At 41.2% G+C, this 12,952-nt stretch overlaps 1 protein-coding gene across 1 annotated transcript in view; it reads left to right on the top strand.

Moving 5' to 3' along the window:
- LOC126248457 (U-scoloptoxin(01)-Er1a-like) overlaps positions 1–11,464 on the top strand; it is a 98,624-nt gene extending 87,160 nt beyond the window's left edge. Inside the window, exon 3 of the mRNA XM_049949459.1 lies at positions 10,569–11,464. Within this exon, the coding sequence (XP_049805416.1) occupies positions 10,569–10,703 (135 nt within the window). The 3' untranslated portion in view covers positions 10,704–11,464. The remainder of the gene's footprint in view (positions 1–10,568) is intronic.
- Positions 11,465–12,952: the final 1,488 nt, after the last annotated feature.

The raw sequence follows: 12,952 nt of genomic DNA, 5'->3' as shown, positions 1-12,952 counted from the left end.
ATATTTCTTTACGTAATACACGAATATGTAATAAAAAATGGGGGTTCCTATTTTTAAAAAAACGCAGTTGATATCCGTTTGACCTATGGTAGCGCCATCTAGCGGGCCAACCATATCGCCATCTGGTTTCCCCCTTCAAGCTTGACAAGTTTCGTTCTTTCTAGTTTTTTTTTCGTTTGACGCTTATTTCGTGAGACATTTGGCCCGGTCACGATCAATGGACCACCCTGCGTATGGATCAAAACTCAGTTGAAGTGACAGCAACACAAACTTAAACTCCATAGCACCTCGGAGGGACTGCACAATTCTGTTAAGTTTGCCACAACACCAGCAGAAGGTCATTTTGTAGGTGTACCTGATGACGGGGACATGTCTGATCACCGAAATATTACGCACGTTGGACACTATGAACCAGCCGTACTCCTGTAGACAATTAGAACAACTAAGACACCGGGAGAAACGGAAGGATTTCAATTATTATTTCCCGTGAGAAGACACAAGCAACCATTTAGTCCCACTGAGAGTACCTCCCTAGAGACCTGCAAGGTTATCAAGAACATTGCAACCCCGTTTCTCTATTTGACATGTTTTTAATGCATTCTTTTTTCAATTCTTAAGTGTTTGGAACAGGGTACATAAAGTACCCTCCACCACATAAAATATTGTGGCTTTCAGGATATAAATGTACATGGAAACAAATATGTCTTCCAACAGGCCAGGTGAGCTAAGAGTACCACCACAAATACTATAACGAGGTTCCCATCCAAAACACGAAGACTGCTGAAGACTCTAAATTCTCCTGATTGACATACGCTGAAAATTTGTGTATCATTTTAGAACAATGCACTAAAAACAAAAGCGACATGATGAAGCCACTTCTACAAGCCTGGGGCAAAATATCGGCAGTGGGGACATCGAAGTAATAGAAAGCATTAACAAATTCTTGCAGAGAACAATTTCGCAGAATAAACAAGATATGTGTTTATGATGGGGCTTAATATGAGCGCATACCCAGTTTGCTTCCTTTTAAGATTTATGTGGCCTCTCTTGTCGAGAAAAATCAAACTTTATCATTTTCAGCCTTCTGTGTATGTTGATACCATCAATCTTCAGCGTCGTATCGCCATCATGACATAACACTTTTTTTTTTTTTTGGTTTACGGCTACATTCAATCGATGTTAACACAAGAATTTGATGACAGGAACTATTAAAAGGAAAAAAATGAAATCCTATGTTTCCAAAATGGTTGACCGTTTAAAATACGATATTATTGGACGCAAAGTTTCATTGTGAATTATTTTGCGTATTCCGTATGTAAAGTAAAATATACAACATTTACAATATGTAGCACAATTTCTTGTTAATACAGTAATTCTTCTAAACAAGCTCCAAAGTTGAAATATCAAGTTTTGAGTATACACTTCAAGGGGAACCTGCCATAGGTCGCTCTCCAATATAGCTGAAACTTGGCGGGGTGGAAGAAGGCTGAAAATAAAGGGACACCTGTTTTCACTTAGGTGCCAAGACTAAACAGTTTCTGAGAAAATGACGGGCAAAGTTTCGATGACACTTTATCAGTCCTTTCACGCAGCCTGTGTTTAAGTGAGTTGGTAGCGCGGCGGCTACGAGCAGGGTTTCGAGTTTTTGTGTCGTGTGTTCAAATCCCACTTTCTGTTGCTTTTCTTCTCTCTTCTGTTGGCGCAGAAGTACGTGACATCACTGTTTCTTTGTGACGTCTTGAAATACAATGGAATTATCGACAAAAGAAGTAAGCATTACAAATATTATTAAAAATAGTTTTTCTCATCACAGTGACACGGATTAAAACTTTCTAGAAAACGATTAACAACAGTATTTAAGTCATTGGCAAACTTTTGGTCCTCGAGTCCAACAAGTGTAAACCAGCTATTGGAATGGCAACAGAATGTGTACCCAACAGCCACAAAATCGGGAAAGGAAATCTGTCATCAGTTTTTGGACAAAGTTTTGGGACCTAAAATAAGAATGGACTCCTTCCTCTATCTTACTGACTCGTGGCGTGTAGTCCGCAGCTCATGGACTAGCGGATAGCGTTGCTACCTCTGGATCACGGGGTCCCGGGTTCGATTCTCGGCCTGGTACGACGTACACTTTTATTGAGAGATGAAGAATGGCATTCGCCGATTATAGATATGCCCTAATTTCATCGCACAGAAAACTGAAATAACAAGTAGAAGGGATTGATCCATAATCAACTGCAGGCTACAGCTGTCAAAAAAATGTGTGTGAAATCTTATGGGACTTAACTGCTAAGGTCATCAGCCCCTAACAAGGGAACCTCCCCATCGCACCCCCTCAGATTTAGTTATATAAGTTGGCCCAGTGGATAGGCCTTGAAAAACTGTACACAGATCAATCGAGAAAACAGGAAGAAGTTGTGTGGAACTATAAAAAATAAGCAAAATATACAAACTGAGTAGTCCACTCGGAAGATATGCAACATCAAGGACAATGTGACCTCACGAGCGCCGTGGTTCCGTGGTTAGCGTGAGGAGCTGGGGAACGAGAGGTCCTGGGTTCAAGCCTTCCCTCGAGTGAAAAATTTTTTTTTTTTTTATTTTCGCAAAGTTATGATCTGTCCGTTCGTTCATTGACGTCTCTGTTCACTGTAATAAGTTTAGTGTCTGTGTTTTGCGACCGCACCGCAAAACCGTGCGACTAGTAGACGAAAGGACGTGGCTCTCCAATGGGAACCGAAAACATCTGATCGCAAGGTCATAGGTCAACCGATTCCTCCACAGGAAAACACGTCTGATATATTCTATACGACACTGGTGATGGTATGTGCGTCACATGACAGGAATATGTTCTTGACCCACCTAACTTGTACACTTGGCGAATGGGTAAAACAATTCTTCTACCTTGCCCGATTTAGATTTTCTTGTGGATGTAATAATCACTCCCAAAAAAGTGATGAAAACATAAGAGTTTGTCACATAAACTGCAACAAATGAATGCAACAGTTTCACAGTCGCACAGTTTTCCCAGTGCTCTGTCAAAACATATGTTTTTCATACAACGTCCCCATACTACGGCGCAGTTACCTCGCATCGGACGAACAGATAATAATTGTCTGAAAATAAAGAATTAAACTTTTCACTCGAGGGGAGACTTGAACCAAGGACCTCTCGTTCTGCATCTCCTGACGCTAACCACGGGACCACGACGCTCTGGACTTCCGTTTCCCCTTGATGTTGCCTATGTTGCGCATGCACTACTCAGTTTGTATATTTTGCTTATTTTTTTCATAGTTCCACGCAACTTCTTCCTGTTTTCTCGATTGATCTGTGTTCAGTTTTTCAAGGCCTATCCACTGTGCCAACTTATAACTAAATCTGACGGGGGTGCGATGGGGAGGTTCCCTTGTAAGCTTACACACTACTTAACCTAAATTATCCTAAGGACAAACACACACACCCATGCCCGAGGGAGGACTCGAACCTCCGCCAGGACCAGCCGCACAGTCCATGACTGCAGCGCCTTAGACCGCGCGGCTACAGCTGTCGAGAAAATGTTTCGATATGCGTAGTTCGTCGCCAAGTTATCGCCAGATCACGAGGTATTTAGCCACTTTGACTAGGATGTTTTAGCCGGCCGTGGTGGCCGAGCTGTTCTAGGCGCTACAGTCTGGAACCGCGCGACCGCTACGGTCGCAGGTTCGAATCCTGCTTCAGGCATGAATGTGTGTGATGTCCTTAGGTTAGTTAGGTTTAAGTAGTTCTAAGTTCTAGGGGACTGATGACCTTAGAAGTTAAGTCCCATAGTGCTCAGAGCCATTTGAACTAGGATGTTTTCCTAATTAAATTCACACTAAAAAAATGTGACTGCCATAAGTGACATACCTCGTTGCTCGCGCTACTCTCAGTTTTTATGCTTTGAATGTTTTTTTAATAGATATCACCCTGGGGGATGCACTGGTTCTAATAAAGCATAAAAATAATAATCAAAGTAAAAAAATAATTACGAGAATTTACATGTTTTCAGTTTTCAGTTACCATAATTATATAAGATTATATGAAATTTGTGATGATAAAATCTATTTTAACAAAGTCTGAAATATTTATTTCTTTTGTCAATAAGTCTATTGTGCTTGACAGTGTCACAAAAAACATTGATGTCACATACTTCCGCGACAACAAAAGACAGCAAAAATACATAAGGCTGAACTTCGAGCTCAAAAATTCATTCAAAGCTCTGCTTCTAACCACTGCGCCACCATTTCACTTGAACACTACCTGCGCGAGTCCGCCTAAGTAGCTGCTGGGTTAGAGCAGCAGCTTACTAGTCGAAGGGGCCCGCTTTCGATTTCCCGCCGGATCGGAGATTTTCTCCGCTCGGGAATTGGGTGTTGTGTTGTCGTTACATCCGCATCGTCACAGCTGACACGAAAGTCACCTCAAACCCACTGTCGTATCGTCTTTCCACTGTTGACATGGCTGTATGGGCACGACACGAAAGGAAATACAAAAGAAAAACAACCACATAGAAACTTTGGCCGTCATTTTCTAGGAAACTACACTCCTGGAAATGGAAAAAAGAACACATTGACACCGGTGTGTCAGACCCACCATACTTGCTCCGGACACTGCGAGAGGGCTGTACAAGCAATGATCACACGCACGGCACAGCGGACACACCAGGAACCGCGGTGTTGGCCGTCGAATGGCGCTAGCTGCGCAGCATTTGTGCACCGCCGCCGTCAGTGTCAGCCAGTTTGCCGTGGCATACGGAGCTCCATCGCAGTCTTTAACACTGGTAGCATGCCGCGACAGCGTGGACGTGAACCGTATGTGCAGTTGACGGACTTTGAGCGAGGGCGTATAGTGGGCATGCGGGAGGCCGGGTGGACGTACCGCCGAATTGCTCAACACGTGGGGCGTGAGGTCTCCACAGTACATCGATGTTGTCGCCAGTGGTCGGCGGTAGGTGCACGTGCCCGTCGACCTGGGACCGGACCGCAGCGACGCACGGATGCACGCCAAGACCGTAGGATCCTACGCAGTGCCGTAGGGGACCGCACCGCCACTTCCCAGCAAATTAGGGACACTGTTGCTCCTGGGGTATCGGCGAGGACCATTCGCAACCGTCTCCATGAAGCTGGGCTACGGTCCCGCACACCGTTCGGCCGTCTTCCGCTCACGCCCCAACATCGTGCAGCCCGCCTCCAGTGGTGTCGCGACAGGCGTGAATGGAGGGACGAATGGAGACGTGTCGTCTTCAGCGATGAGAGTCGCTTCTGCCTTGGTGCCAATGATGGTCGTATGCGTGTTTGGCGCCGTGCAGGTGAGCGCCACAATCAGGACTGCACACGACCGAGGCACACAGGGCCAACACCCGGCATCATGGTGTGGGGAGCGATCTCCTACACTGGCCGTACACCACTGGTGATCGTCGAGGGGACACTGAATAGTGCACGGTACATCCAAACCGTCATCGAACCCATCGTTCTACCATTCCTAGACCGGCAAGGGAACTTGCTGTTCCAACAGGACAATGCACGTCCGCATGTATCCCGTGCCACCCAACGTGCTCTAGAAGGTGTAAGTCAACTACCCTGGCCAGCAAGATCTCCGGATCTGTCCCCCATTGAGCATGTTTGGGACTGGATGAAGCGTCGTCTTACGCGGTCTGCACGTCCAGCACGAACGCTGGTCCAACTGAGGCGCCAGGTGGAAATGGCATGGCAAGCCGTTCCACAGGACTACATCCAGCATCTCTACGATCGTCTCCATGGGAGAATAGCAGCCTGCATTGCTGCGAAAGGTGGATATACACTGTACTAGTGCCGACATTGTGCATGCTCTGTTGCCTGTGTCTATGTGCCTGTGGTTCTGTCAGTGTGATCATGTGATGTATCTGACCCCAGGAATGTGTCAATAAAGTTTTCCCTTCCTGGGACAATGAATTCACGGTGTTCTTATTTCAATTTCCAGGAGTGTATTTACTTTTGGCATCCAAGCAAAAATAGGTGTCCCTTTATTTTCAGCCTCCTTTCGCCGTGCCAAGTTTAGTCTGCACCAGAGCGCGACCTATGGTGTGATCCCCTTGTTATATGTGGGTACGGACCAGGGTAGTATGGTAGTAGCTACATACGGCAGCTAAAAATAAAACCTCGCTAAGGCATACCATACTTAACGACGATACAATCAAATAGCGTCGTATCCAAGATAACGTAAAACATAACTTTTGTACCTGTAAAATGATTAACATACGATACTGATTGCTCATACCTACCCTAGTAACATACAAAGAAGAAGAACTAGACGATTCCTGACTGCCTCGAAGTAATTCATGGTACTTCACGCGGACAATCATTATCTTTGTATTTCGCCTTTCAACGCTAAAATATAGGGAACCAATACTGCATAATACTTTATGTACTGTGGCATCCGCGAAATCTTCTCAGGTCCATAATTACCTCTTCGTTATCGTTAATACATACTACAAGTTTTATGATAAGTACAGTTCTTGTCTATTCACACCAAACGAATGATATAACTAGAATGAAATTCATGAATTTCCCTCGAGTGTAGTCAGGTGTGGCAGGCCTGCCAGATTGCAGGTATGCTATTCACTGTGAACCTTAGACTGTCGTGTAATCGTGATGGCAGAAGCGTATTTACATTCCCGACGGTCACATCAGGCATGCTTCACGAGAAATGCGTCAAGTACTTCTCGAGTTTATTGTATATGCACTTTTCGAACATTCCTCATCACTGTATTCCGTGGTTTCCCAAGTAACTTCTGGAGAAAGTTGGGCTGGTAACTTCAACAAGGCACAGCCAGTTACAGGCCTTATATAGGCAAATGTCGGAATAGTTTCTTAAATAAGGCCACTGCTGATTTCCTTTACAATAATTGTCCAGTCTGGTGACTAGTCTATAATGACCAGGACTCAATAATGGTAAGTGTGTGAGGTCTAAAGCTCCACGCGTAATCATCGGGCATACATTATAAGCAGCTAGATTCTTCTATGAATGTACGAGGGATTGCCGAAAAGTAATTCCTCCGATTTGTTCTGTGAAAACTCCTACAACTTTTAAAATAAAACAAACGTTACTAATATTTTACACCTTTATTCTTTATGTATACGTCTTTGCAGACTTCTGCCGCTAGAGGGTTTCTAATTGTATTGTGTAACATGACGGTATGTAACATAACTATGGTCGGTGCATGAGAAACAACGTGCTGTAACCGAGTTTCGAATTCGAAGAATTCTTCCATACACGTTCCTTCAGCATGACACACACGAGTGCTACGGCATTGGAAGCACTCCGTCGCCTTGGGTTCACTGTCATCGATAATCTTCCATCCATTTCCGACTTGGCGCCATCCGATTTTCATCAGTTTCCAAAACTTAGAGAACACCTTCGAGAAACTTCCTAAGACTCACGCCCCGTCCTCACAGCTTTACTTCTGCCAGTACCTCGTCTCCTACCTTCCAAACTTTACAGAAGCTCTCATGCGAACCTGGGTCCGGCACACAGCTTTAATCTGCCAGGGAGTTTCATATCAGCGCACACTCCGCTGCAGAGTGGAAATCTCATTCTGGAAACACCTTCGAGAACTTTACTTTGATAGTGATGAAGTGGTGCAAGCAGAGGTGAGGTTGTACCTCCATCGACAACGAAGTCAAACACTCTACAACGATGGTATCAACAAACTGGTCTCTCGTTTGGAGAAACATATTTGTCGCCAGAGTGACTATGTTGGGAAATACACATGTAGACACAAAGAATAAAGATTTAGAATGTTAATAACTTTCTTTAAAAAGCTTTAATAATGTTCACAAAAGAATTCGGAGCCATTATTTTTCAGCACGCCTTCGTACATAAGTGCAAATCAGATGATATTTCCGGTATTTCTGTTAGCCGGTCAAGCAAAATATGGTTTCTCTCTGAGATACGAAGTCATACAGTTAATTCAGTAACGAAAATAACCAGACCGCAAGGGATCAGGTTACTCTGAGGAGTAGACATGAAATGAATTCAGTGCTGTTTTGGTAGGACGGACGTTCATATCCCCTTCAGGGCATCCCGAGTTCAGGTTTTCCGTGATTTCCCTAAATCGCTTAAGGCGAATGCTGAAATAGTTTCTTTTAAGGCACGGCCGGTTTCGTTCCCCATCCCTCCCCAATTCAAACTTATTCTCCGTCTTTAATGGCTTCGTCATCGAACGAACGTTAAACACCATCTTCCTTTTGTGGGTAATGATAGCTCTCAAACTCTGTCTGACAGGCAGAAACTATAGCAGTTATTCATTAACCATGAGAATCGACAGTGTTATACAGACTGCATCCGACATTGCTTGAGCTTAACGTGTTTAAATTAGAGTACCGATAAAATCCTTGGAACCACAGAATTTCTCTTCATGCCTAATTTATGTATTGCGCAAAGTGATCAGCACTGGGTGAGAAACAGGTTGGAAGTAGTACTTTCTAAAAATCTGACGTAATCGCGTGTAGAAATGCAAAGAGAGTGTGAGAGGACGAACCGCGCTCCCGTTTTCTTCGCGCCTCGGCCTTTGCGTGGCATTCCAGCGTGCTGGTGGCATGTCTTCGACCTGTAAGCTACACGCAACACCGCCCTGAATCGTGTTCGGCCTCCGCTGGCGATGGCTGATTTATGGGTGCCGGTTTTGTTCGCACGAGTGCCAGCGCCTAATATCACATATCTCAGCTCAGCAGGCTCACTTTATACATGGCAAGTCGCCCGGAGGTTCGATAAAATTTATGGTGGCGCACTCCGTGAGTGCTAAATTGCCGGTTTCGACTGCCGCGCTCACGCGCAGTAGCCGAATTTCTCATGTTTCTTAACATTGCTGCTAAGTAAGAACACTCTGAAGGTTACTGCTCAAAGGCAGTTGTTAGTCTCTAAAGAAATATCTTATTTCCTGTATTTAGTCATACTCAGAGATTTTTGACTAGACAGTTTACTACTTTTCAACATTATTCAAAACTCGTAGCTTTTAGTTCCTGGTCTCCTATGCTTAACTGTGAATCAAGAAGGAAGTAAAATTCGCGCAGTACGTTTTCTTTACTTATTTTGATTTTATTATGTTTTATTTATTTATTTAACCCGATCATATTAGATCCTTCATGCGCTGTCTTGAATCACGCAAAGATTTTACACACACAATACTGTTTACATCGTAGTTACTCAAAGAATCTGATAATTTTAATGTGATAAATAGTGGGGAATTAGATTTAAAAAACTGTGTTTGTTTTGGGTGTACAGTTTCGTTGAATTTGTTAAATGATATATTCTCCATCGAATGTACTATTTATTATAATTCACACAGTACAGTTTTGACTGTTCAGTCATTTGCAAGTGGTTAAGGTGCTAAAAACAGTTGTCAAAATTTGTATAATAATTAACAATGATGTAAACTATGTGGCTCATGTCATCATACGTCACATAACCACCGATATGTAACAGATGTAAATAAATCTCGTGAAACTGGATTCGTTGTTTATATGTGCAAGTAACTGTCATGCTTGGAAACATAAGATGTCATTTAAACAGTTAAAAATAGTTTTAAACGTGATTTGAATGTTTGTGATGTCATTTGAAATAACTACACTTAGTTAGAACTAATAACAATAACACTAGCGATATTATTACTACTAATGGTACCAAAAGTAGCGACAACAGAAGATATAAAATTTATTTTTTGGTGCACAAAACTGAAATTTTTAACACAGTGAGCTCTAAGGGACAGAAATTATTTCGTCTATTATTCGATCACGTGACTGAAAATGGTTTATGAAGGCGTTTCCGTTTTTCAGATGTATAAGGTCTACCCAGCACCAATTATGTAGCTATCGCTTTACTTTTAAATGACGAGAATCTATTTCCAGGGGAAGCTGCTGAACACCTTAATGGGTACAGACCCTACATCATCTCAGATGTCTTAACTTCAAAGCCAGTTACACTCATCTCAAACGATTATAAATAATTTTTACACATAACGCGAGCTTTTCAAAGAATATATCGTTATTGCTAACTAGGTGTTCATCCTATGAGACTCAGTGGAGCGATATCTATTGATAACTGCATCCACTGGCAGCTCCTTACACGCTGAAAGTTTAATTGTTGGGTAGCGGAACTGTTTCTGGAGGGTTGGGCGTACTGAATGGTCACAGCGAACAATAAGGTAAATTACACATGGCCTCTTTTAAAAGAACATCATTAATTTGGAAAAATTATCAGCAATCAAAACACAGACTTGCAGTAATGAACTGTAAATACAGACTGAAATTATCTAGTCCTTTAAGCAGATATAGAATTTTAATCCCAAGAAAATGAGCAAATTTAGTTATTATTCCACAAACTAAAATTTTAATCTGTATGAAGTGCTCTGTTCCTTGTACGTCTTCTGTCTTCGTAAAGTAACACTATAACTGTAAATTCAGGAAAATAATTTAAATAAACTGCTTACACAAAAATAAAAAAATTATTTCGAAATGTTACAATATAATGCAACAGTTTAAAGAAAGAATGTGAATGATTGGTATTCTATGTTACAGGCTTTCCACTTGTGCAGACAAGACAGTTTGGTCAGCAGCTTCCTTTGTCCCAACGGCACCCTTTTCAACCAGCAGTTCCAAGTGTGTGACCAGTTTTACAACGTACGCTGTGGAGTGCCACTCGAGGATCTGTAGGAATCCATTTGGGCCACTTCACATCCTGAATTACGTAATGGTAATGAATTCGTATGACCGCTCACATTAATACAAGCCTCCCCTGTGAGCGTCATCTTCATGTAAATAATTTTTTTCTTTTGGAAAACTGGTGCGGAAAGGAGTTTCTATATTTCATCAGTAATGAATAAAGTACTATGTTGCTATGCAATGAGCTGTAAAAATGTAAATAACAACCGCTGATTTAGTGTCAGCGGTAGGAAACTGGAATTCCTTATTTTAACTGTAAATAATAAAACTTTCTATTTATTGCTAGTTCTTCGTGTTATTAGTTTGGACTAACCGATGGAAACGTATTATCGAAACTATTCATTCATGTATAAAAACAGAACTCTCCTAAGTATTTATGTTTCTGTATGCCACATAACATAAGACATAAAATACCATGATATCGTTAGTTACAACAATTTATGGATCAGAAAGAAAAAAATTAATGGTGGGAACTATATGCTGCCAACAAAGTTCATCCTCTCTCTCTCTCAAACGACATTTCACTCTGTTATGCACTAATTTAAAATGCTTACATCGAAATAATTTTTTATTATTAAATTTCAACGTCCATATTAGATTGCTCATTAACATTATATAGTTAAATTCACTATATTTATTGCGTTCGAAAGAGAAATGTGGTTTTGTTTGTAAGTTTACTTGTACTTCTTCTTTTTATCTGTTTAATTTATTAGAATGTAGTGTAATACAAAATGGTTGCGTGTGTGTTGTATGAAAATTCTAAATAAAAACCAGTCAACAATCTTCAGTTTTATTACTATAATTGTAACCTGAGAATAAGAACTGAAAGTTCTGAGCATTGCCATTGCAAAAGTTTACCAGGCACTGAGCAACATGGCTGTTCTATCACTGGAGCACGTATTGTATTGTCATTTCATAACTAGAATTAGCAACAGCTTACATGAGAATGGGTTTCAACTTTTTGTTGTATCGTCTTACGTATTGTACACAACAGATTCACGTGAGAAAAGCCAGAAAGCTATTGACAGAATGTGAGAGATATGTGTTAAGTTAATGTAGAACTGTTTTTGCAACTACAGCCTGTCTCTAGTACAATTAAGATCACAAGCGCTGCACGGCTTTTCTTTTTTTTTGTGGAAGTTTTGAACTCTTCTATCTCACCCTTCGTCTGAAATTCATTTCCGTCACATACTGTGATACCGCTCTTGAAAAGCATTAAACGTATTTTATTCTCATCTTTGTCGTATACACACCATCTCTCTTTCAAGAGCTAAAGGCGTTTCCACCAAAGTTTATGATCCAAATATCGGAACTATCTTCCTTATTGTGATAAGAATCAGCAGTAAACTGGTGCAACTTTGAGATTTGCTATGTTAACTCAGTTACTTAAATAGCTAGTTATTTGTGTTTTCCATGAATCGTAACTGCTTTCTCTCGTTTTTATGTGTTCGCAGATACAACACACTTTCACAGTGAAAAATGTAGCAACAAATTGCCTTTTACATTAATCTTAATCAAACTTCTGTTCTTTGTTCTTTTTATGTACAGTGATTTATACTGAACAAGTTTTAATCGCTTACACACTCATTATATCATCACACATTCTGAACTCTTCTTTGAAGTAGAAAAAATTGTCAAGTAGATACTTCAGTTTGTGTTTGTAGATAATTTTGTTATCTGTTAGATTACTCACATCACTGCGTAAATGGTTAAAAATTTTTATGCCTGAGTACCTCTCCCCTTTCTGTTCTACATTAAGGCTGAGGGATGAATAATGAAAGTCAATTCTCTTTCTGGCATTAAATTTATGATTGTTTCTATTTACGGTTTAAAGAAAAATTCAAGCGAACTGCATGCAGTTATTATTTGTAGCTCATTTATTTAACTTATTTTCATTCTTTCTTTTGCAGAAGTCACTGTGTACTACAAAAATTTAAATCTTTCCTTCGTCTTCTGAGCTTTATAGTTGTTTAAATTTTGTAATTTGATTACGTTTAAGAACATACAACATTTGTAGTATATAATCAATATTATACGAACACCTGGTAGTCGACATAAGTGCTACGGGTGTCAATCCTTCGACTTTATGACGGCTTGAACTCCGCTGAGGACAGTTTTAATGATGTGCCTGAATGTCTGTGGTGGAATGGCAGTCCATTCTTCTTCAAATGCCTAACCAAAGACGGTAATGATGTTGGACGCTGGGGTCTGGACTTAAGTCGACGTTAAAATCCATCCCA

This window comes from Schistocerca nitens, chromosome 3 (assembly GCF_023898315.1).
Source record: "Schistocerca nitens isolate TAMUIC-IGC-003100 chromosome 3, iqSchNite1.1, whole genome shotgun sequence".
Lineage (NCBI taxonomy): Eukaryota > Metazoa > Arthropoda > Insecta > Orthoptera > Acrididae > Schistocerca > Schistocerca nitens.
This window is presented reverse-complemented; position numbering and strand designations above follow the sequence as displayed.